The sequence below is a fragment of the Balaenoptera ricei genome, chromosome 12 (genome assembly GCF_028023285.1).
Source record: "Balaenoptera ricei isolate mBalRic1 chromosome 12, mBalRic1.hap2, whole genome shotgun sequence".
NCBI classification, from domain to species: Eukaryota; Metazoa; Chordata; class Mammalia; order Artiodactyla; family Balaenopteridae; genus Balaenoptera; species Balaenoptera ricei.
In genome coordinates, this window is record NC_082650.1 from 87,235,368 (window position 1) to 87,262,346 (window position 26,979).

The 26,979-nt window shown below is 39.0% G+C and overlaps 1 protein-coding gene across 12 annotated transcripts in view; it reads right to left on the minus strand.

Annotated features, from left to right (window-relative positions):
• FAM135A (family with sequence similarity 135 member A) overlaps positions 1 to 26,979 on the minus strand; it is a 119,811-nt gene that overhangs the window by 50,375 nt on the left and 42,457 nt on the right. For 8 of the 12 annotated variants that reach the window (XM_059941825.1, XM_059941830.1, XM_059941826.1 and 5 more), the window contains 6 exons: positions 11,373 to 11,512; positions 11,189 to 11,259; positions 9,573 to 9,746; positions 6,526 to 6,652; positions 5,769 to 5,922; positions 1,960 to 2,037 (listed from right to left, as the gene is read on the minus strand). In XM_059941825.1, coding sequence (XP_059797808.1) covers positions 1,960 to 2,037; positions 5,769 to 5,922; positions 6,526 to 6,652; positions 9,573 to 9,746; positions 11,189 to 11,259; positions 11,373 to 11,510 — 742 coding nt within the window. In that variant the 5' untranslated portion in view covers positions 11,511 to 11,512. Of the gene's footprint in view, positions 1 to 1,959; positions 2,038 to 5,768; positions 5,923 to 6,525; positions 6,653 to 9,572; positions 9,747 to 11,188; positions 11,260 to 11,372; positions 11,513 to 26,979 lie in introns of those variants that run through there. The other 4 variants (XM_059941827.1, XM_059941824.1, XM_059941828.1 and 1 more) reach the window with 3 other exon arrangements.

A 26,979-nucleotide genomic window follows, 5' to 3' on the forward strand; every position in this document is an offset into this window, starting at 1 on the left:
ATGCCTATATATCTATTTATACAATTTTATAGAAATGTATACAGGTTATTTTCTTACAATTTTTCTTTTCGGAAGCGCCATGCGGTGTGATCTCAGTTCCCCAACCAGGGACTGAACCCGGGCCACGGCAGCGAAAGCCTGGAATACTAACCACTAGGCCACCAGGGAGCTCCCTACAAACTTTTTTTTAACTTGGCTCCTCCTGCTAATCGAAGGTGGCAGCTTAGAACACATCCTTCCACATTTTCAAATATATACATATATGAGAGCTGGAGTCACTGTTTTACAAAAATGGGTGTATTTTACAAACCTGCTGCAATTTGCTTTTTTTCTCTCAGCAGTACTCCATGTAAATGGGATATGCAGCCCTAAAGCACTTTTTTCAAATGGCTGCATAATATCCCTTGGTGTGGGTACCTCAAAGTCCATTCTTTGCTGAATGATGGGCATTTATCTTTGTTTTCAGTGTTTTGCCACTAAGAATACTGTGATCAACATGCGTGTACATATACCGTTACATACGAGTACTCCTTTCCGTGCTACAGATGAACAAAAATGGAGTTGCTAGGTCGAAAGGTAAATGTATCTTAAATTTATCTTCTAAATCTATCCACCCTCTCATCTACTCATTCATTCAACAGATATTCATAGCATAGTTCAGATAATGCCAATACACTGCTAGGAGTTAAGGATAAAAGATATCTCAAAAAAAGTGTTATTTAACTAACTTCACTATGTTTTAGTTTTGAATCAAGTCTTTTCCCACCCAACCAAATACTGGGCCCTTCTTTATATAGGCCTTATTATATGAGCAGCGTTTTTTAAAATTATTTAGCATTCTCACATCTAAATTGATAGGCTGACAATACAATAGTTAATGAGAAGTGTATTTTTATTGCTAAAAAGAACACTAAAACATGTCATAAACGACCATAATTTCACACCATGAATTCTTTAATTTTATAATTAAGTTACTTAATGAGAATACAAAATTATATTCTAAAATAATGATCATAAATAAATCTTCAACCTTTCTTTTTTCCTTCCTGATAAGAAGATAAGTTTCTCGCTTCACAGTTTTAGTGAAAACTGACCCAATTTAAGTATTTCTGGGCTAGTTTTCATTTGAGAAATGTGGAGAAAGATGTTGGCTCCTTAATTTCCTTTTGTCCATACTTCTGAAAACTGAGAAACAAATGCTGTGACTTAATTTTATTTTTTATTTCTACAGCTTTTCGTAACTTTTAAAAAATGTAATAGTGATGGTCTATTCAACGCCAAGTAAAAACTTTCAATATACTTATGGAAAGATAATAAATTAAGTACTATTGCTGTTCAAGAACAAAAGTCTATAACATATAGGGAAATATATCAATAAAATAATGAGATCACAATATTTCCTTTCAAATGTGTAACATATCTGGATAGTGGTGACTTGATATTACTGTATTTTGCTTTTTAAACTTAGAACAATAAAAAATAAATACAAATTGACTCAAAAAACAAAGCCAGGTACTAAAGATGCTTCTCTCTTTAATTCTATAATGCATGAAATTAGCTTCAGTTTTTAAACCACATTTTATTATCCTTAGCCCTACCCAAAGACAAACTGACTTTGAACAAATTTAGGCATTACCATTAAACCAACAAATTCTGACAATGAACATGGTTTCCAAAAAGTGCTCTTTGTAGGAACTCTAAAATGAGTATGTTAAAAGCCAAAGAAATCTTTGCATTTAACATTTCCAGTTTTAAATAAAAACTTCAACATTAAAATTAATTACAAATTAACCAAAGCTTATCTACAAACCAAACTGATTCTAATAGTAAGTTCTTAAATAAGGGTGGTAGGAACATACAATATTAAGAAATACATATTTATGAAATTTGACACTAACTTAAAGCAAAGTTTCCTGCTAATTAAAAGGGATTATTTACTTAACCTATTTGTAAACATACCTAGACAGGTGTCTTTCTGGGTTGGTGGCTGTTTTCTTCTGAGAAGGCGCTCATAAAGGACCTGCATGTTGGCCTTGGCTAGTTACAAGGATTGCACACAGCACTAGTTACTATACTCCTTTTACAATAAAATTTATTAGAATTTTCCAATTTGTTATTAATAGTTTTAGTATTGATCCGATAGTGCAGTTAGATTAGAACACTAAAGCAAAATCTTTCAGTTAGTTAATTAGCTTATTAGAATTACAAATGATGTACATTCACGTTTATGTTACTTTGTTCTTTTTTCTATTTAAGTGTATGTGCCACTCAACATTTCATAATCCAATATTATTTTTATGTTTTAATTTCTTAAACTCAGAATTTTAGAGTTGGCAGGGGTCTCAGAGGTCAGCGAGGTCAACCCCCTGCCTTTACAAGTCTAGAGACCGGGGCCCCAAAAGGTTACATGACTTGGTAAAGCCTAGATTCCAGAATTCCTGACACCCATTTTCAGTAAGAGTTCCTTGCACCAACCCAATATTTAACTGTATGTCATCAAAAAAATGTACATCATTCATCTACGAGAAAAGAAAAAGACACTAGCAGAACAGAATTCAAGGCATTATTTTTCAAAAGGGAATAGAGTTTAGATACACTCCTCACACCATGGTGGAATTTAAGACTTTTAAATATATACATATTTGAAAACTCAAGAAAAGTGCTAAATAGTAGAAGGAAATAGAATACATCCTCTAATCAAGAACTACTTTACAAACTTACTAAAACTGGTGAATATAATGATGTTTAGTCAACAGTGTTTTACAGAAATATTATCTAGTGCCTACAATCTAATTTTGCTAGGATAAAAATAAACAATGTTAATAGTTCAGAATATGCAATAGCTTTATTTTGAATAGTTAATAATATTTTTAGATGTTTTCCTAGAATATGCATTCAAGAATAAACTAAAATTCACAATAAATAGAAAATATAAATAATGAAAAGTTTAAGAATAACACAAAGTATCACTGATAAATATTTACTGAAGATGAATCTTGAATTTAAAAATCCCTAGGAAACTACTATAAAGTATGTGCTGATGTCTATGTACTTTTCAATTATCAACAAAAACTGTATTGTGCTATTTCATTCATTCATCCATTCAACAAATATATTTTGAGTAAACACCATGTGTAAGGTACTAATAATTTTATTCTACCACTACTATTTGCTTATTTGAAACTGAAGTCTAGGGGTTTGCTTTAGAATTTTATTTTCTGATAAAATATTTTAAGCAAATAATTTGGAATAAAATTGATATTCATTTAGTAACTGACTCCTGAAATTAAACATAAGGGCTCTTTTAATTATGATATTTTCTACATTATATTCATAAGCCCAAAGTAATATATATGTGCCATAAAAGCCATCCTTACCCCAAAGTAAAAACCTTATAAATAAATGAATTATCATACTGAAGTTAGATAAATTAGCGCTAATACTGTCTAAGCTATTTGAAATAAATCTTTGCCTTTGAAAAGAGATGCTTGTTTCCTTTAAACATTATTTCCTTTTGTACAGAAATTTTTTTTATAAGTTAAAATGTGGTTCAAGTGTTTTTCCATTCGGAAACATTACACGTGAAAACTCTTTGAAAATTCCGTGCACGCAGCATGGACAGGCCCGCCTCACACAGGGCTCTCTGTACTAACCCACAAGAACCCCACCCAGCTGTGGGAGTCTCTCCTGTCTCTCTCAGTGCTGAACTGACTCCTTATTAAGGGAACGGGGATGTCAAAGCTCTTCAAAGACCTAGAAGAGGCCTGCTCTTTCCTCAGCACTTTGCTCAGCCCGAAGGAATTCCTCCGTTAACCAGTTTTCCTTGTGGAGCTTCCTCACACCTTCTGCTTTCTGGATGCCCTCCTCTTTCCTTCCTGATGCATTCAGCACATCTGGACCCCTTCAATCCTCCTGCCCTTAGAATGGAAACCAGTTTGCATAAACAGTCCCAGTTACTTACAGGTAGTAAGTGACAGCAATGGTGCACACATGCACATGCAGTCCTGAGCACTACACGATGTTGCCTCCACGAATTCAACATCCAAACTACTAACAGATTCTCCTATAGAAATGCGATTACACATGGTTTCTGTGTCATACCACTACTTCTCAGTAACATGGTATCGCCCTTCATTAACATTATGGTTTAATAGTTTTGTGGTCTGACCACTAAACCTAAATTAACCAAAATTTATCATATAATTCTCCTAAGAAAATGTGTTTGAATCCCAAAGAAACAAATTAAAAAATACATGAAGCATAATTTTTCCGTTAATTGAGGATTAGTGATAGCTTAAATTAGTTCTATTCTACAAACAATTCTTTCATTTTCAAAAAAGAACATTTTTAAAAGTTTACATTTGAGGCAGTGGTCTCTTAAAGGATTTTCCTAAGGGAAATAGAAGATTCTAAGTACATGAAACAGCAAGGAAAAAGAATATTCCAGAGAATAGTAATCAAAAGGTTTCCGTACTACCATTTTTGACTTGAGGAAGAATACATGAGCAAAAAAGAACAAACATTTTCCTACTGCTTGTAAAACTGGGGGTACACTGGGATCCTTGAATTAAGCATTCTAAATAGTCAACTGAATGATATCTGTTTCTAGTCAAGTCAGGAAAGTGTGCACTGAACTGACTGATAATGAAATTAATCCAACCCGTGGGAGCATCTGCTGACAGGCAGCGGTACAACAGCCAGCCTGTTCTCACAGCTGAACCTCAGTGAGGTACAGATCACTTTCTTACAATTCTTTTGTATCTCAAAATAGGCAGTTATAAAAACGGGCTAATTAGTCTCAAACCCAAGAATTATTTTCAGTAACTGACTATTTTTGATAGTGCATCAATATTGTTAAAAGACTGAGATCCTTGAGGAACAAAGAAATAAGTAAGAACAGTGATTAATTTCAGTAAAATTTAAAAAGTAATTTCTGATTTATTCAAGTATGTAATGATGAAAATAATTTATTCTGAAGAGATAATTAAAATGTGCTTTTTATGATGAGCTTATAAAACTTTTATAAGTAAAAGCTTATAAAACTTTCATAAAATGTCTGAATAAAAACATTTTTGCAAATCTCAATAATTTATCTTCTGTGAACTGATATACGTATTTTGTAAACTACAAGTGGTATACAAAATCAAGGCAATATGATTTTTTATTATGTATTACAATATACATGCAGATATTAATGTTGGACAAAAACCGAAGACTGGTGTTTTAAAATTATTTTTTAAATGTTCAGAATGTTAAAACTGAGTAATGTTATTATTTTCTGGAATGAAATAAAAGAAATAAGATCTGATATCACTTAAAACCAAACATATTTAAAAAAAAGGTCCCAAGTACCTACAATCTGCTTAGACTGTTAAATATTTGGAAGTATGGATTTAATTTACCTTACTTAATCTATCTAATTTCTCTTCCCTATCTAATAATTCTATGGATAATTACATTTGTTTTCTAGTAAGCTTTCTGCTTGTATTCTAAGAGAAGTAGTAATACTGACATACTGTTTTAAAAAAATCTATCAAAAGACTCATTTCAAACTTAGCACCAAGAAATTATTTCTCAATATCATACAGTTTTTTTAATTTCAGAAAGTAATTATCAAAGATTGAAAAAGATGGAGTTGAGAGAGAAGTAAAAGTGAAGCACATAAACCTAGTTTTAGTATAGAAACTATGGCCAAGCTGATAACTAGCAATATGAGAATGAAGAGAGTGCCTTGAACTAAAGCAGAGGTCTGGCTACTTTCAACATACCCAGTTCTAGTTTCTGACAAGAGGGAAGCTCTTCCGTTACCGTAATGAAGTAGCTGTGCAGCCCCTTGAAGGCCATCAGGAGGGTGGCGCAGAGGGTGTAATGGAAACGGTAGGCGTGACGCAGGAAGGAGTCTGCAATGATGAAGCTGAAGCCCTAAACAAGGAGTCGATTTGGGACACGCTGTTAGTAACCAAGAGTCTAAAAATAGCACACTTGAAGCTTAGAAAAATAAAGGATTTACAAGTCACAGTTAATTCTAAACCGGATAAGAAATCTAGCAATATCTTAGGGAGTTGTTCTCGTTCACACAAGTAATTTAAACACAGGAAACTTTGACTGAGTGGTACTCCACTTTTGTAGTCTGAGCCCCCTTTTCTTTCAGGGGAGTAATGGCTGTACTCATACTGCTGCAAGCTGGGTCTCAACTCTGGCAGTGACTCTTTACAAGCACCTTTGCAATGATTCTACCAGTTGTGTGAAGGGAACAGGGGGAGACAGTAAGTAATAAGTTAAAAAAGGCCCCGGCTGTCAAAGATCTCTATCCATTAAGTCTTGTAAAATCTTGAAGTATCAGGTTCGTTTTCAAAAAAACAACTGGAACCAACCAATCTGTTAAGATCATATTTAATTAGATATGTAAGTTGTTGAGCTCAAATAATTAACAAAAGAACGATCACATTCACAAACATAACAGTTAAAACAAATTTCATTCAAAGTAAGAAAGAAAAGAGGATTTATAAACATATCAGTTCTTACGTCTGGTGATAACTGTTTTGTGTAGTTAATACCAAAGACCACACTTTCAAGAGTAGGAATCACAGAATCTTTGTTTTGTGCTGGTGCATTTCTGTTTAACCAAGTAGTCTTCACAGGGCGAGGAAAGCTGGAGGAACAAGCATCACATTATTATTGTCAAAAGAGTCTATTTATAGCGTTAAGTTAAATGTTTACAAAAGAAAGTCTTAGAGGGACAGAATAAAAAGCAAGGGCTTTGCAAGGCCTTGATTTCTAAACTCTTCTTAAAGTAACTTTACAATTTTTCCTTTAAGAATTTGAGGTAAAGTACTGGCTAACTATAAGAAGGCCAAAGCATTTGACTGGTTGGCAGCCTGGCAAAAGGGAAAAGACAGGAAAGTAAATCAAATGTACCATAAGCAGAGAGCAGCCTTCATTTGCAAAATGAATTTGCTTTGCAAAAATGAAATATCTAGACCCTAGCAACGAGGGTGTCGCAAGTCATTGGTAAATACCACTTGCTATGAAGTGTTTCTTAAAATTGAGTCAAAGAAGCTGTACCTAAAAAAATCAAATATAAGAAACAAGTTATGCAAAAAACAAGCAAAGAAAAATCTTAACCTCAGTTACTTTAAATACTTGATTTAATGCCTATAGTTGGGTTGATCATAGAAATTGTTTTATATAAATATAATATTTAGGGACTTCCCTGGTGGCGCAGTGGTTAAGAATCTGCCTGCCAATGCAGGGGACACGGGTTCGAGCCCTGGTCTCAGAAGATCGCACATGCCGCAGAGCAACTAAGCCCGAGCGCCACAACTACTGAGCCTGCGCTCTAGAGCCCGTGAGCCACAACTACTGAGCCCACGCGCCACAACTACTGAAGCCCGCATGTCTAGAGCCCGTGCTCTGCAACAAGAGAAGCCACCACGATGAGAAGCCCGCACACCACAATGAACAGTAGCCCCCACTCGCCACAACTAGAGAAAGCCCCCGCACAGCAATGAAGACCCAATGCAGCCAAAAATAAAAATAAATAAATTAAAATAATAATAATTATGTTTAAAAATGTAATACTGTAAACTAAAAATTTTTTCATTTAGTTTAGAGGACTAAAAAGTCCAGCTATAACAAAACTTCAGGAGAAACCCTGCATTTATAGAAGCATAAACAGTGAGGAACACTACCGTTAACAGGACCCCTCTACCAGCGTGCCACCAGCAAAAACCTTTCCTTCCCCTTGCCTTGCTTTCCTTCCCGACCCTCTCCTTTACAGGCAAAGAAGGGCACAGCTCTAGCAGCGAGAGAGGGGACATCAGAGCCCAGGGCAGTGACAGAAAGAGCAGCAACCCCAGTTGTCGCAGGCGCCTCAGTCTCTTCTCCAATCGCCAACCAGAGCCAACAGCTAGTCCTCTTGGCTTCTGATTCTGAGCCAAAAATGTCCTCTCCTTGCAGTGAACGGTCTCTAGGAGATGAGCCGCCTCTCCCCACCAGTCTGTGCAAGAGCTGCAGTACGGCAGGAGGAATCGCACACTGAGTCACCAGGACGAGCTCTCCGTACTCAGCGATTAGAGAGCGGCACTGATAACCCGAGCTAACCGCTAGGGACCGTTCGCGCATTTCTTCCGAAAAGAAACGAAGCCATTGTTATAAAGAAAAAGGAATGCTAGAAATAGCTTCGTTAGGGATTCTTAATGAAATCACAAAACTAAGAAATTCGGAAAACTACAGGAATGTATTTTATAAACAGATTAAAAACTTTTAGCATTAAAACCTAACAGGCTATTCATATAAAAGTAATATTGTATACTACTTATTCGAAAGTTATATTTCAAAAAAACATACTTTCCTGTCAAAGAAGTTTCATTGAGTTATTATGCTGTTAAATATTAATTTATTTAATCAACATCTAAAATTGTTTTGAATAAGTTTATAATAAAATTATATATAATCATAGGAACACTTTCCTGTTTACAAAAGTTATAGCAACTGAGAACAAGCTCTCAAAGGTCTAACAGGAAAGACAAAAATGGCAAAACAACCAGTTCCAGATCTTACTACAGAATAAGGAAGGCAAAGCAGGCCATCAGGAGAAACAGACGTCTTCCTGACCCCATGCTCTAAAGACATCACGGGACAACACAGGGGAAGTCGGGCTCACAATTTTTACAGCAACGTAAACACATGCAACAGGCTGTTACTTGGGGAAAATATGTTAAATTGTCTTGGTTTTCTATAAACTCTGAAGTAGGTAATTCTACAAAATCACCTACTTAGTTTTCTGATAAGTCAGTTTAACATCATAACCCTTAAGCATCATCCCTAACATCAGTTGCTGGAATAAAATTTGCATCAGAAATTGTAAAGTAGTTCAGAAGTCAAGTCAATTTGGAGCCTTTCCACATAAGTTACTGATTTAAAAGTGTCTATCTGTTACCCATGCCACAAGGATGATGTCTTACTGTAAGAACTAAAGAGCTTGAACTGTATTCTTACATTAATGAAAGACAACCCATCTCCCCATGGAAGTGAGCAGAAAAAACAATTATCCCAACGAATTTATTATGATCCAGAATATTATGTACCTTTAGGCTAACATGATATAGTTTTAAATGGCTTATTTAGTAAAGATCCATAAAATAGGTTAATAACTTAGAGAACAAGAATTACTGTATAGATTTAAGAAGATAAATTAGTCTAGAGAAAAGACACAAAAACTATGAAAAAATGAATACACTTTCCCAGAGAATGAATAGTTACAGTCAGCATTGCATAAAAACAGAAGTGCAGACTAAACAGTGCTGTATGGTTATTTCCATATTGCATTACTTTTCTTGGTCAGTTTATTTGACAAAGAATGCTCCATATTTTTGTAATAAAAAAGTCATCAATCTAATGTTCCCATGCTCTTATATTTTATTAATACTTTAGTATAAAAATGAAAGTATTTATTAAATAAGTGTGACTTTAGAAATTCCTATTTCAGTTACCTTTATCAAAGTATATGTTTTCATTATAAAAATAAAGGACACTATGTAATTAAGGAGCAGGGAAGTGGTTACACTTACCTTATTAGTGGCTGGTGTAGAGCAACCAATGACGCATGGACTGTCACAGACACAACAGAAAGGTGGAAGTAATCAAACATGACATTGACATGGTGATGGAGGCCTCTTTGGAGGCTAAAGTGCAGCTTCAGTGTTCGGCTGCTTATTAGCTGCAAGGCGTTCAGATCATCTGCCCTGTAAAAAGCAACACATTTGCTTATTAGTACGAAAATTTCGTGAAGGCCAACATTTTGTAGCATAGTTTAAACTATCGAAACCTTTAATTACTTAATTATTTTTTAACAACAGAATGAGAATAATTTTTAAAGCATCACATTTGCATTAGACAGCAATATGAAATCTAACAATAAGAAAATAACCAGATCTTACTTCTAGTTTTCTAACTGTACTTACAGTTTCCATGTTAATGGACTGTTTTTCACTAATGCCCCTACAAAACGAGTCCTTTTTGATACTTTAGGAAATACTCTCATCTTAAAATTTTACTCCATAGGGAATACTGTTTATAATAAAGTTGCAGTACAGTGTAGGTCAAATCCTATTGTGATAAATCCCAAAAGGTGTTTAAAATTGTTTTTATGGTACAAAATTTTGTTATTAAGTGTTGCTCAAAAATAAGCAAGTATCAATAATTGGTATATATTTTATTACAGATATTTAATCTGTCATTAGATTTACACATACAAAAATTGAAACAATGCCATGAAAATATGTCCAAATATGTATCTATTTTTAACCAATACGTACATTATAATTACCTACAGCTAATTAACTATTTACTCATTTCAGCTTACTCCACTTACAGAATTGACTTGGTTTAAAAAAGAATCCCTCAAGGAATTCCCTGCAATAAACAAGTATTACAGAGGACCAGTAGCCACCACGTAAAACATTCTTATTCCTCCGTGGTAGTAAAGAGGACATCTCACAAGCAGACCTTGAGAAATGTAACTGCTTAGACGTTTATCCCACACGTAGTCTGAATTTATACACAATTTTCAAGAAGTATTTCTACAGGTACATTTGAAATGAAGAAAAACCCCACGAAAGTAAAATAGTAAAATGGATCTCTGATTCTTGTTTTACATGAATACAAGCACAGTTTGTCCCTAAAATGTATGACTGTATGTCCAGATGTGTGGACAAGTTCAGGGTAGCCAGTCCTAAAACTTCTTCATGGACTGTGGAAACAACTGTTAAGTCTAAGAGTCATCAGTCTGGATAGCTCTCTGAGTATCAAGAGAGTCCCACCTGAAGGTGGCATCACTCATGCCACCAAGAAAGATAAGCCAGTGATGCACTGGAACAGAGCTCGGTTGTGTTTAAATGCCTCAAGGCAGTGGTATTGTATTAACCGTGCAATTTCTAGAGTCTAGGAAATTGTTTCATGTTTCTTCAAGTCGTCTGCTTTGCTACCTGGAGCTCATGGAATCAGCATGGGCACAAAAAAGTATGCCTAACCATTCCCATGAGACTCTCCCAGAAGGGAGAAGGAGTCCAAAATAAAGAAGGGGGTAGTCTGGGTTCTAAGAAGAAAATGGGGGGGGGACTCTAATACAGATAGATAACTGTCATGAGTAACTTAAGATTTTTAATTGTTTGATTAGCCTACTTACGAATAATCTCCATCTGTGAAGTGCAGATCCAAGGATAACAGAAAATTCATTTCCTCAAGGGTTTCTTCAATCTGAAGAGAAATTACACTATAAGTTGCCTTTTGAATATTTTATAGAAAGTTAGAAATATGCCTTGAGGCTTTACAAAAAATATTTATCTAAATATATATGAAGAAATGTTTACCTTTTTTTCATCCAACAACATTTTAACCTTGAAGATCATGACGTCATTTAAAACAACTTCCTCATTTTTATATAGAATTTGAAATGTTTTACTGCAAATCAGAGAATCATGAACTGAAGCTGGAAAGGCTAAAGTCATACCTAAAACAGATAAGATATGTAATTGACAGGTAAAAGGAAAAATACAATACAACTATACTTTTACTTTACTATACATTTGATTATATTACTCCAATGCCATTATTTTATATAGCAGTATTAGAACATTTCTGAAAGTTTGTTACTTACTATGATAAAAAATGAATAAATATGGCTTCCCTGGTGGCGCAGGGGTTAAGAATCCGCCTGCCAATGCTGGGGACAAGGGCTCGAGCCCTGGTCGGGGAAGATCCCACATGCCGTGGAGCAACTAAGCCCGTGCGCCACAACTACTGAGTCTGCGCGCCTAGAGCCCGTGTTCCGCATCAAGGGAAGCCACCACAATGAGAAGCCCGCGCACCGCAACAAAGAGCAGCCCCCACCCGCTGCAACGAGAGAAAAGCCTGCGCGCAGCAATGAAGACCCAATGCAGCCAAAAGTAAATAAATAAAATTTTTAAAAAATTTGTTTAAAAAAATGAGTAAATAAGTACCTTATAACCATTACAGAACTCTTATACAACTTAATCTGAGAAGGTAAATGAGAAATCTCAAGGTAGATATTTTAAGAGTGAACAGTTGATCTGTATACCACAGAAGAAAGCAATTTAGTTTTCCATAGCTGCCTAGTGAAGAATCTGGTTGCCTTTTGTCCTGCTTGCTGGGAAGTAGCTTCTCAACTCTTGGAATAAAGAATTTGGTTGGCTTTTGTCCCTAATTCCTGAGAGTTAGCCTCTAAATCCTTAGAATTTCCCAATGACAGGAGTGTCTCTGTTATTCATGGTGGCCTACGGTAAGGTGACGACTCAGGACGGGGGCTGGCCACACCAGTGAGACCAACCATGTGATTGGAAAGTTGGGGTTTTGAGCCACATGCTGTAAGCCCAACCTTCAGGGCAGGGAAGGGGGCTGGAGACTGAGCCATGTGGGTGATGATTCAATCAATTGCGGCTATGTAATGAAACACCAATAAAAACTCTGGACACTGAGGCTTGGAGTAGCTTCTCTGGTTGGTAATACTCTCTACATTGTCACACATAGATTCTTCTGGGTGGGTAATGCATCCTGACCCCCTGGGGGGATAACAACGGACTTCACAAATCTGGGACCCTCCCAGACCTGGCGCTGGGCATCTGTTCTTTTGGATGGCTCTGATTTGTATCCCTTTGCTATAATAAAACTTTAATAATAAGTAGAGTGCTCGCCTGGGTTCTGTGAGTTGTTCTCGTGAATTACTGAACCTGAGGGGGTAATGAGTAACTCCCAATTTGTAGCCATGTGATCAGAAGCAAGGGTAGCCTATGGATCCTCAAGTTGCAGCTGGTGTCTGAGGTGAGAGCAGTATCACGGAAAACTGTGTCCTTTACCTGCAAAGTGTGGTCCACCTCTGGGTTGTTGGGTGTCAGGTCATCCTAACAGCCCACTTGCTGTCTTATTACTCAACCCTCCAGAAATAACATGATGGGAAAAGGAGTCAAAGAACCGGGAGATGTTTAATCTGGAGACAATGCACAGTGGGCCTCTCCGTGGGCAGGGAGCCCAGAGTGAGACACCAGAGTCCACCTGGAGTGAGGAGGGCGTCCCTGCTGGGGTGGCCTGAGGTCCGAGCCTGTGCAGGTGCCGAGGGCAATCCAGGCAGAACAAGGTACTGGGAGCCCGAGCAGGATGAGGGGGCAACTGCATGGGAGGGGACCTTAGGCTCGGGGGGAGGAGGGGGTCCTGGCCGAGGGGCAGCCTGGTACAGGGTGCAGGAGTCCCAAAAGGAGGAGAGAAACCCCTCTCGGGGGTGCAGGTGGGTGTGGGCAGCGGAGCCCGAGTGAGGGGAGGAGAACGTCCCTGCAGGAGGAGCTCCTGGCGGGAGGGCTGAGCAAGTCCGGGTGGGGTGAGGAGGGTGTCACACAGGGACGGGGGCTGCAGGAGGTGCAGAAGCCCGAGAGGTGGACGGGTGCGTCATGAGGGAGGGAGGCAGTGACAGGAGCTGCTTATGGAAGGGGCTGATCAAGTGAGAAAACACACCAAGGGTCTGGAGGGCCAGGTGCCCTACTGAAACCTTTCAGGGAAAGCAGGTCCACAGATGGAAAGGGGATACAAATATAAAACGAGTCCTGCGGTTTTGGACTAAACTGGACTAAAATGAGAAATACTCATGTGAACTCGTGGTTTTTACTACATGTTTAGATAAAGAAAAACAGGTGTAAAAACAGATGTAAATGTGTTCATGTATGTGTAAGTATATATGTATATACACGTACTCACTAGCTCGGTCCACTCACAGGGCCTGAGAACACAGCCCCCGGTACCGGTTTCTAATACAATGCTCCACGAAGAAGAACCAAGGCTGTGCAGAAATGGTTGACTCCAGAGCTGGGGCACACACAGGACAAGATCCATCTGGACCATCTTTTCATACCAGAAAGCAAGTTAGTGCCAGGAGAACGAGGGGACACATCAAAAGGACAGAGAAGCCAGCTTGAAGAGGTTTCCCTGGTCACAGCGGGGATAAACTGAGCGCCAAAGTAAATGACGACAGAAATGGATTAACATGCACTGAATAATACAGAAATTCATAAATCCACACTGATATAAATACATACATACATACCAGAAGTTTGAAGGGAAAAAGAGTGACTTTACAGTGAAGTCTGACAGAGACTTAAATGATCAAGTTAACATCACATTAATGGGACACACAGAAGTCAATGTGCCACCTGGTAAGATATATGAGGTGAGCACAGCATTGCTCCTGAGACAGTCCTGTCACACACCACGAGGAAATCACAGACCAATGAGAACTGAAGGACATTCTACAAACTATCAGGGTTACAGTCTTCAAAGGCGTTACGGTCATGAGACTCAAGGACAGACCGAGGAACTATTCCAGAACGAAGGGGACTGAAGAGGCATAGCACTGATTACGAGGCATGATTCTGAACTGATCATTTGCTGCAAAGGACTCTATGGGGAAAACTAGCAAAACTTCAATGGGTCTGAGGATAAAGTGGCAGTAATGTATCGATGTTAGCTTTGTAATTTGATGATTTCATTGGTTATGTAGGACAATACTCTTGTTTGGAGGAAATACCCACTAAAGTGTTTGGGGATGATGGAGCATCGTGTTGGCAAATTACTCTTAAACAGTCCAGGAAAAAAGTTCTTTGTATCGTACTTACAACTTTTCCCTTCACGCATATATGAAGGGAAATCAAGTATCAGAAACGTAACTTCTGTATATTACAGAGAAGAGGAAGAAATTTTCCTTAATGGAAAGTAAATTTTTAATGCACCCAGATAATGCAAACTTAGAATCTGCCGCCTCAGAGAGCGCCAGTAAGGCTGCAGCTCCTCCGCGGGGCTGCTTCTCTTCCACGCTCCTCCCCCCGCCCAGCCCGCAGCTCCTGTGCCGCCCGCGAGTGCCTGCAGACATCCTCCGTGTCTCCTCTCTGCGGCCACCTCCACCACCTTTGAATGCCACGTCGTCACACAGTACCACTTGGCACCTTGCTCGTGTCTGCAGTCCTTACAGAGCCCTGGAAGCCCTTACTTCTTGAAGGCTGTATCTCTTAATTCAAGGTTACTTCCTCCCAAATGACTGCAGCCATCACTGTGGGTGAGAAACCTCCCCGATTCCTTCCCTCCCCGCCCTCAGGGCTCTCGCCTTGCAGCCCTCCTGGCTCCCACTCCTGCGTCGTCCCCTAGACTTTTACATGGCCAATGACCGCGATCCCTCTGTAACTTAAATTCCAATCGACATCCCCTCACACGCCCGCCTTTCTTTCCAGTTCATTCTCTCTAAGACCACCAGTTCAACAATCCTTTGACCCCACTGGATCCTACTCCCCTTCATCGCCCCCTGCTTCCCCTCAAGTCCCCACTTCCCTCCTTACCCACCTTAACCTCCACGGTTCATGTTATCACTCACCCTTGCACACGTCCTGTTAAGGACACATACTACTCTTGCTTTGTCATATTTGCCCGGAGAAATCTCAACCTTTGTAAACCTAACTCTCTGCCTCATCCATACTTGTATCCACAAGGTGAATGGAGCTGGGAAGAATACACAGCTCTTCTGACGGACCAGACTTCAAATCCACGATCACTAAGCTTAAACAGGCCCTCAGTGCTGCCGAGCAATCACACTAGGTTTTCTGAATCCATTCCCGCTCCACATTCCTAGATCACTATTTCATAGGTTATTTTCTCTGCTCAAACCTAGCCTTCAGTCTCGACTGAGCAGTTTGGTTCTTATTTCATAAGAAGATAAACATAACCAGGTTACTTGGCTCCCTGCACGTCTCACTCTCCTGGCTTTTCCCCCACTGCGCAGGCCATGCTCTTTTAATCATTTTCTTTGCTGTGTTTTTCTTATCCAAGAGGAAGCATACCATAGTACGGTTTTTTTGGTTTTTGTTTTTAAATTTATTTTCTTTATTTTTGGCTGCATTGGGTCTTCATTGCTGTGCACGGGCTTTCTCTAGTTGTGGCGAGCGGGGGCTACTCTTCGTTGCAGTGCGCGGGCTTCTCATTGCGGTGGCTTCTCTTGTTGCGGAGCACAAGCTCTAGGCGCGCGGGCTTCAGTAGTTGTGGCATGTGGGCTCAGTAGTTGTGGCGCACGGGCTTAGTTGCTCCGTAGCATGTGGGATCTTCCTGGACCAGGGCTCGAACCCTTGTCCCCTGCATTGGCAGGCAGATTCTTAACCACTGCGCCACCAGGGAAGCCCAGCATAGTGGTTAAGGACAGATTCTGGTTGAAATTCAGGCTCTGCCACTTATTAGCCCGAATTCAATCTTTTTGTTTGTTTTTTTTTAAACAGGGTCACAGATTTATTTATTTATTTTTGGCTGCGTTGGGTCTTCGTTGCTGCGTGCGGGCTTTCTCTAGTTGTGGCGAGCGGGGGCTACTCTTCGTTGCGGTGCACGGGATTCTCCTTGTGGTGGCTCCTCTTGTTGTGGAGCATGGGCGCTAGGTGCGTGGGCTTCAGTAGTTGTGGTGCACAGGCTCAGTAGTTGTGGTGCACAGGCTTAGTTGCTCCGCGGCATGTGGGATCTTCCCGGACCAGGGCTCGAACTTGTGTCTCCTGCATTGGCAGGCAGATTCTTAACCACTGTGCCACCAGGGAAACCCCCAAATTCAATCTTTATTAACCTTTCTGTCTTCTATGCCCCACGTCCAGTCCTTAGCAAATCCCATAAGCTCTACCTACAAACTACGCATACCCAGTATTTACTGACTGAGAGTGATAGAAATGCTCTAACAGAAACAAAGAACACTGCAGTTAGGAGTGCCCAAAACAGGATTCTAAAGCACGTGATAAGAAACTGTTCACAAAACAAATTATCCTAAATTGCTTTGCAAGGACAATAATTAACCTGCTGTGAGAGTCACCTATGCCCTCAATTAACATCAATATTTAAAGCTTTTAAAAAAATGTACCAATGACTTAAAGAAAATAAACTTATCAAGTTTTATTCCAAACCAGAAGCCAAGCGCAAAAGCTGTGCAAGTTCCTCCCAACCGTTCATTCACTCGTCCAGTCAACAAATATTTACTGAATAGCTATTACAACAGCTATTATTATAACAGATAGTCTATAAATAGGCATATCATAGACACTTTCTAGGTGTTAGAGATAAAGACTAAAATTAAAGAGATAAAAATCTGTGACCTTTTGGAGCTTACATACTAATGGGAAGGGTGATAAAGACAGTAAATAAGAAAAATGATACAGTATGTCTGAAGGTAATAAGTGCTACGGAGAAAGATAAAGAGGAAAGAGGGTGAGAAAGGTAGTGGTTTTAAACAGAAAAGGCAGGCAATGCTTCATTGAGAAGGGGACCTCTCAGCAAGGACCAGATCCCCACATCCTCTCCCTGCTACAGGCCTCCTTCACCTGAGGAGTCTGGAGGTTTGTTCCCCAGAGAGGTCAGAACAGAGGCCCTCTGAACGGGAAGTCACCTGGCAAAGCTGAGAGCACGAAGGTATAAGCAGAGGCGTTCTGAACCCTGAACGCCGAGGTGCACAGAGCGCTTCCTCTACTGGGTTCCCAGAAGGCTGGCAGTTAAAGAGTCTTACTCTCCAGGAAGGAAACAGGCTAGAGCCTTCTCTGGCATTTCAAGAACTGCAAGGAGCGTAAGATCTAACCCTATTTGCAAGCCAATAAGCTAGCTGGCCACAGGGTCATGGATGCTGGCAAGAGACACGAGACTCTGGGGTGAGAGTTTCAAGTTCACCTCAGTTGCCCTTGTTCTCACTCGCCCAAGTCACATGGGGTGACACAGGTGGATACCACGCATGCATAGGGTTTGGGTCACAGTTGAAGAACTCTAAGCTTAGGAAACCTTGATCTTTTTTAAGGGGGTATAAGAAAACCTGTCTAACCTTTGAACTGGAGGGAGACCTTATCTCTGTCATACTGGACAGTAAACAAATCACCTTCTGCTCCAGACAGAGACACTACCTACACCTCCCAAAGCTCCTCACTACAGCAACATCCTTAAAAAGATGGTCTGGAACAAAAGCCTTTCAGTGTCCTTGCTCACAAGATGTACGGAAACTGAGAAACCATGGAGAGCTACTTTCAACAACATGTAGGGTAAAATCTCAGCTTCTTCACAGTTCTTGACATAGGGAATCTGACCAGGCCAAAATATCTATAATAGATCTGTTATGTAAATCTATTTTATTAGATAAGATCTCAGATACCGACTTCACAGATTCCTAGCAATCAGCTCACCAACATCACCCTAATGTGACACTCAAAGACACAAGTCCCATGTGTGCTCTCCGAACGTCCAATCAGCCTCCTTTCAGTCACGTGCAGATAACTGAGGACTATCAGACACCTGAAGAAAGCTTCTAACATGCAAGTTAAAAACCAAAACAGAGAAAAAGCAACTTGTAGAGAGAAATAAAACTTAAAAATCTATCAGTATTGTTCTCAGAGAAAAAAAATCGCATTCATGAAATAAGAAAATGTTGCTGTAACTGGGGGTGGGGGTGGGGGAAGGATGGATTGGGAGTTTGCCAATTAGCGGATGTAAACTAGTATATATAGGATAGATAAACAACAAGCTCCTACTATATAGCACAGGGAACTATATTCAATATCCTGTGATAAACCATAATGGAAAAGAATATAAAAAAGAATGTATATATGTGTATAGCTGAGTCACTTTGCTGTAGAGCAGAAATTAACACAACACTGTAAATCAACTATACTTCAATACAATAAATTTTTAAAAGGGAAAATGTTGCTATAACAAAGGAACAGTCATAGAACAAAAGAGCACTTGAATTTTAAAAGAAAAAATGGAATGAGACGGAGTGAGGAAAAGGAGGGGAGAGAGGAAGGAGAAAGAGAGATAGACAAAAAAAGGGAGAAAGAAAAGCAAAAAGCTCAAAAAAGCGGTTACAGCTGAAGAAATAACCTAGTAAATACAGCAAAAAGGTATAAATGGAAAAAAAGGAGAGGAAAAAACTAAAAATTAAGAGAACCAGTGAAGATGATCCACCATCTAAATGACAGAAGTTCCATAAAGAAAGAACAGAGAAGACAGATGGGAGAAAATGATTAACAAACTAAGAAAATTTCCCAGAACTGAACTGCTTCCAGAGGAAAAGGGCCCAATGAGTACTGAGAGACCAGAGGTACATCATCATGTGCCATTAGGGCAGCCGAAACAAAGAGAAGATTCTACAAGATTCTTGAAAGGGGAAAAGGATCACATATAAAGAACTAGCAACCAGAAAAGCTTTGAAACTCTCAACAGCAATGCTGCAACCCAAAAGCCAATGGAGCAATACTCTCAAAATTCTGAAGGAAAGAGTTCCAACCTACAATTCCATACTTAGCTAAACAAATGTAAGAGCAGAATAAAGACATTTTTAGACACTAAAGGTTTCAGACATATTTATTTCCTACACCACTTTTCCCAACAAGATAATGGAGAATAGGCTCCACCAAAATGAGAGAGTAAACCAAGAGACAAAATAGGTGTTAGGAAACAAGATCCAATGCACAAGGAAGGTAGAGGGAATCCCTAGGAAGACGTGAAGGAAGATTCCAAAGAGGTCCTCTGTCTTAGATACAGAGGTGACTGATCAAGATTGGATCAGTGTGCTCAACAGACAGCTATGCTGAGGTCTATCATCTGAAAGACCTGTGCTGCCATGGTGCCATTTTTTAACCTAAGGACAGATTAAAAGCTTGGCCAGATTCCTTTCAGCACTTGATTTGTTTGAGGGTGGACTGAGAAAGTTTCTGCCCTATAGCCTAGATCATATGAGGGCAGTCTTTTCCCCTCACAGAGGTTTTCTGCTTTGCCCTACTCCTAAGAGTTGAAGGAAGGAAAACTGAACAGTAAGTGTACATGCAAACAAGCCTATTCCACACGTTGGCTATCTAATACTCCACCACGCTGCGACCTTGGCAGGAGCCCTGGATGTGTGAGTTCACACAGTACTCCATCACACTACAACCTTGGCAGGAGCCCTGGATGTGTGAACTCACACAATATTCCATCACACTACGGCCTGGAAGTGTGGATTCACACAAGTCACTCCTGACCTTGCCTATTAACTCCCCTAAGGGATCCTGAACCCTTTCAGTGCACAGAAGCACACCATAACCCAGGGACTGCTCAGCTTTCTCATGGGAGCAGCTGGGCTTGTGCTTGCTACTCAGTTTTCCCAAACTCAACCAGACACTTCCTTGGCATATACTCATAGGTAATGAAACTATAAGCAAAACAAAAGAATGATTAACACAAAAGTCAGGAGGGTTACACAAGGTGCTTTTATGGTACAAATAATATTCTGTCTCTTAAATGAAGGGTTGGGTACCTGGGTGTTTATTTTATCACTTAATAAAATAATGTTTTACATTATCTTCAAAAATGTCTGATACATTTCACAATAAAATTTTAAATGCTTATTGCATTATGTATGTCATGCATTGCTCTAAGCTAAGTAGACCAGACTAAACCAAAACAAACCAAAAAACCACTTTCCTTGCCCTCATCTAATTCTGTAAATTCCATCTGCACTAAGTGTGACAGAGAAGGACAGAGTGCTGTGGCATCTCATAAGATGAGGGTGAACTTCGTCTGCAGAGTCAGGAAAGGCTTTGGTGACAATATAGCATTTGAGTTGAAATACCATGAAAAAGTTAGTCAAAAGAAGACAGAAGGGAGGAGAATTTCAGGAGGAAGGAGCAGAAACTTCTTGTTAGCAACTGCTAACAGCTATAAAAGAGGAAATCGACAGTAACACAATAATAGTGGGGGACTTTAACACCTCACTTACACCAATGGACAGATCATCCAAAATGAAAATAAATAAGGAAACAGAAGCTTTAAATGACACAATAGACCAGATAGATTTAATTGATATTTATAGGACATTCCATCCAAAAACAGCAGATTACACTTTCTTCTCAAGTGCGCACAGAACATTCTCCAGGATAGATCACATCTTGGGTCACAAATCAAGCCTCAGTAAATTTCAGAAAATTGAAATCTTATCAAGCATCTTTTCTGACCACAACGCTATGAGATTAGAAATGAATTACAGGGAAAAAAAACGTAAAAAACACAAACACATGGAAGCTAAACAATACGTTACTAAATAACCAAGAGATCACTGAAGAAATCAAACAGGAAATCCAAAAATACCTAGAGACAAATGACAATGAAAACACGACGATCCAAAACCTATGGGATGCAGCAAAAGCAGTTCCAAGAGGGAAGTTTATAGCTATACAAGCCTACATCAGGAAACAAGAAAAACCTCAAAAAAAAAATCTAACCTTACGCCTAAAGGAACTAGAGAAAGAAGACAAACAAAACCCAAAGTTAGCAGAAGGAAAGAAATCATAAATATCAGAGCAGAAATAAATGAAATAGAAACAAAGAAAACAATAGCAAAGATCAATAAAACTAAAAGCTGGTTCTTTGAGAAGATAAACAAAATTTATAAACCATCAGCCAGACTCATCAAGAAAAAGAGGGAGAGGACTCAAATCAATAAAATTAGAAATGAAAAAGGAGAAGTTACAACAGACACCGCAGAAATACAAAGCATCCTAAGAGACTACTACAAGCAACTCTATGCCAATAAAATCAACAACCTGGAAGAAATGGACAAATTCTTAGAAAGATATAACCTTCCAAGACTGAATCAGGAAGAAATAGAAAATATGCACAGACCAATCACAAGTAATGAAATTGAAACTGTGATTAAAAGTCATCCAACAAACGAAAGTCCAGGACCAGATGGCTTCACAGGTGAATTCTATCAAACATTTAGAGAAGAGCTAACATCCATCCTTCTCAAAATCTTCCAAAAAATTGTGGAGGTAGGAACACTCCCAAACTCATTCTATGAGGCCACCATCACCCTGATACTAAAACCAGATAAAGATACTACAAAAAAAGAAAGTTACAGACCAATATCACTCATGAACATAGATGCAAAAATCCTCAACAAAATACTAGCAAACAGAATCCAAGAAGACATTAAAAGGATCATACACCATGATCAAGTGGGATTTATCCCAGGGATGCAAGGATTCTTCAATATACGCAAATCAATCAGTGTGATACACCATATTAACAAAGTGAAGAATAAAAACCATATGATCTTCTCAGTAGTAGCAGAAAAAGCTTTTCACAAAATTCAACACCCATTTATGATAAAAAGTCTCCAGAAGGTGGTCATAGAGGGAACCTACCTCAACATAATAAAGGCCATATATGACAAACGCACAGCAAACATCATTCTCAACCGTGAAAAACTGAAAGCATTTCCTCTAAGACCAGGAACAAGACAGGGATGTCCACTCTTGCCACTATTATTCAACATAGTTTTGGAAGTCCAAGCCATGGCAATCAGAGAAGAAAAAGAAATAAAAGGAATAAAAATTGGAAAAGAAGAAGTAAAACTCACTGTTTGCAGATGACATGATACCATACATAGAGAATCCTAAAAATGCCACCAGAAAACTACTAGAGCTAATTAATGAATATGGTAAAGTTGCAGGATACAAAATTAATGCACAGAAATCTCTTGCATTCCTATACACTAATGATGAAAAATCTGAAAGAGAAATTAAGGAAACACTCCCATTTACCACTGCAACAAAAAGAATAAAATACCTAGGAATAAACCTACCTAGGGAGACAAAAGACCTGTATGCAGAAAACTATAAGACACCGATGAAAGAAATTAAAGATGATACCAACAGATGGAGAGATATACCATGTTCTTGGATTGGAAGAATCAATATTGTGAAAATGACTATACTACCCAAAGCAATCTACAGATTCAATGCAATCCCTATCAAATTACCAATGGCATTTTTTGTGGAACAAGAACAAAAAATCTTAAAATTTGTATGGGGACACAAAAGACCCCAAATAGACAAAGCAGGCTTGAGAACAAAAAATGGAGCTGGAGGAATCAGACTCCCTGACTTCAGACTATATTACAAAGCTACAGTAATCAAAACAACATGGTACTGGCATAAAAACAGAAACACAGATGAATGGAACAAGATAGAAAACCCAGAGATAAAACCCACACACTTATGGTCAACTAATCCATGACAAAGGAGGCAAGGATATACAATGGAGAAAAGACAGTCTCTTCAATAAGTGGTGCTGGGAAAACTGGACAGCTACATGGAAAAGAATGAAATCAGAACACTCCCTAACACCGTACACAAAAATAAACTCAAAATGGATTCGAGACCTAAATGTAAGACCGGACACTATAAAACTCTCAGAGGAAAACCTAGGAAGAACACTCTTTGACATAAATCACAGCAAGAGCTTTTTTGATCCACCTCCTAGAGTAATGGAAATAAAAACAAAAATAAACAAATGGGACCTAATGAAACTTAAAAGCTTTTGCACAGCAAAGGAAACCATAAACAAGATGAAAAGACAACCCTCAGAATGGGAGAAAATATTTGCAAATGAATCAACAGACAAAGGATTAATCTCCAAAATGTATAAACAGTTCATGCAGCTCAGTATTAAAAATACAAACAACCCGATCAAAAAATGGGCAGAAGACCTAAATAGACCTTTCTCCAAAGAAGATGTACAGATGGCCAAGAAGCACGTGAAAAGCTGCTCAACATCACTAATTATTAGAGAAATGCAAATCAAAACTACAATGAGGTATCACCTCACACCAGTTTGAATGGGCATCATCAGAAAATCTACAAACAACAAATGCTGGAGAGGGTGTGGAGAAAAGGGAACCCTCTTGCACTGTTGGTGGGAATGTAAATTGATACAGCCACTATGGAGAACAGTATGGAGGTTCCCTAAAAAACTAAAAATAGAATTACCATATGATCCAGCAATCCCACTACTGGGCATATACCCAGAGAAAACCATAATTCAAAAAGACACATGCACCCCAATGTTCATTGCAGCACTGTTTACAATAGCCAGGTCATGGAAGCAACCTAAATGCCCACCAATAGACGAATGGATAAAGAAGATGTGGTACACATACACAATGGAATATTACTCAGCCGTAAAAAGGAATGAAATTGGTCATTTGTTGAGACGTGGATGGATCTAGAGACTGTCATACAGAGTGAAGTAAGTCAGAAAGAGAAAAACAAATATCGTACATTAACGCATGTATGTGGAACCTAGAAAAATGGTACAGATGAACCGGTTTGCAGGGCAGAAGTTGAGACACAGATGTAGAGAACAAACGTATGGACACCAAGGGGGGAAGTGGCGGGGGGTGGTGGTGGGATGAATTGGGCAATTGGGATTGACATGTATACACTGACATGTATACAATTGATGACTAATAATAAGCTGCTGTATAAAAAAATAAATAAAATAAAATTCAAAAATTAAAAAAAAAAAAGAAACTTCATTTATTTTTTACTTCATATGGTATTAGGTACACGGTCAGCACTTGCGGAGAAACTGGAACTCGTGTGCACCATTGGTGGGAATGTAAAATGATGTAGCTACCATGGAAAGCAGTATGGAGGTTCCTCAAAAAATTAAAAATAGAACTACCATATGATCCAGCAATCCCACGTCTGGGTATTTACACAAAAGATTTGAAAACAGGGTCTTGAAGACATATATCTGCACTGTACTGTTCATGGAAGCATAAATGTCCGTCAACGGATGAATGGATAAAGCAAATGAGATAGAAGATGGAGTATTTTCAGCCTTGAAAGAGAAGGAAATCCTGTCATACGCTACCACACGGATGAACCGTGAGGACTTACGCTAAGTGCAACAGGCCAGACGAATGCTGCGTGATTCTACCTACACGAGGGATCTCGGATCGCCACTCACGGAAGCGGTAAGTACAAGAGTGGTTGCCAGGGCCCGGGAGCTGCGGTAAATGAGGAGTTCTCGGTACACCACGTGCAATGTACAGAGTTTGTCAAACAACAGTGTGCATACAGTCAGCAACACTTAACACTTAAAAGTTTGTTAACAGGGGAAATTTCATGTTATGTGTTTTTTACCAAAAAAAAAAAAAAAAAAAAAAATGAGTGCTTCACTCTGGAGTGTTAGTAACCCATGGCAATTTACTTAGAGAGAAGCCTTGAGGTTTTCGTCCTAAGGTTAACATTAATCTCCTGACATTCTGCACTTGGGCCTGGGGTGCCCAGCTGACCTGATTACAGACCTTTAATTTATCCCTGTTTTCAGGCCCACCTCTCACTTTCCTTCCTCTGCTATTCCCATCTGCACGCTTGCAGGGAAAGTGTCCCGAAAAGGTAGTTCAGCTCTTACTTCTGTTTTCTGTCCTTCAAAATTCACTGAAATATTTTTGTTATTCCTTCTTACACTCCTCCGTTGCTATTACCGAGGAGTCTTGGAAACAAGAAGACCCAGACATATGTGTGTACTCAGTTTATTGTCTTGAGTTGGAAAGCCTCCCTGCTTTTTAACACTTATTTGATGATAACCTCTGCCCATGAGGTTAGGAACCACATAAACATGTTTCATTGCTTTGATTTACGAGTGAGGCCCGTGTCTTACACACAATAGGCACTCAGCAAGTAGCTATTGAAGAAATGAACTTTCATCTAACTTCTTAATTTAGTGCCCTATTTCCTTGTTGAAATGACTCTATTTTCACTTTGCCTATCAGTCATCTGCTAACCCAAACATCAAACTTACACTTTGAGAGACTTGTGATAGAGGCCTACAAATACTTCCATTAAATCATGATAATTTAGATTTTATTCCTATCACCATCTTTCTGCATTTCCATTTCTTTTGATTAAACAGCTAGCATTGGTATCTCTCATTTATTCTGTGAACAAGTGAGCATTCATTCAACCACAACTTGCCGCTAAAATATCGAGAACTAAGAGATATGAACATAAATAAGAACACTGCCCTTGTTTTCAGAGTTCCCAGTCTAGTTTGGATAGAAACATTCAAGCAAATAATTGCAGTACAATGTGATAATCTCCTAATTCCCTATTTCTGGAGGCCAAAGCAAATGGCACTGTCTCTTCAGCCAGGTAAAAAGACAACAAATGGCAGTGACAGAAGGAAGCCGCTGAATCCAGGGAAAGGAAGTGGAGGCTTGTGATGCCAAATGGACTCAAGTTTCATAATCTATGCAAGAATTTATTGCAAGAGCTAACTTTCTGGTGAGTTTTCCATTCACAGTTGTTGAAATTATTCAGTTCCTGATAACAGTAATGGATTAGTGACATAATATGAATTGTAGTCTCTAGCTACATATTTCTTTAAACTTTCCTCATTTTTACAGGCATTTTTCTTTAATGATTCTTGTTGTCTGTTTGTATTAGAATTCCACTTCTGAATTGGAAAAAATGTGTTAAGATGCTAAGAGCTGAAAGAAGTCTATAGAAAGCGCTATGGCAACATGGCAGAGGAAACTTCTCAGTGCCTATGGGAGGCATCTACGGGCTAACAAAGGAGACAATGAGGGGAGGAATGTGCACAGAATAGGAGGGAGGTTAGAGCCCAGCGAATTTGTTCCAGAGAATCCACAGGGACAACAGTGGGAGATAAAGTCAGACACGTAGGATGGGGGTCAAGTCATGAAAAATCTTCACAACTCAGAAAAATCTATCACAACATTTCAGTGTCTGTCAAAGGAAGGCCCTGAAAGGTTGGTGTCTGGGCAGAGCTTAAGGAAACAACTAACAGGGCAGAAAGAGATGGTTCTTTTAGCAGCACTGCAAAATACTGACGCTTCTTTACAAGTTGCCAGTTAGCCACTGCCAAGGCAAAGCACCTGGGTCAACTCTTCCTGATACCTAGCCCCGATTTCCAGACTTCCCTTTTTCTTTTTGTTTTATTTATTTTTTAATTAATTAATTAATTAATTTTAATTTATGGCTGCATTGGGTCTTCGTTGCTGCATGCAGGCTTTCTCTAGTTGCGGCGAGGGGTAGCTACTCTTCGTTGCGTGTGCGGGCTTCTCATTGCAGTGGC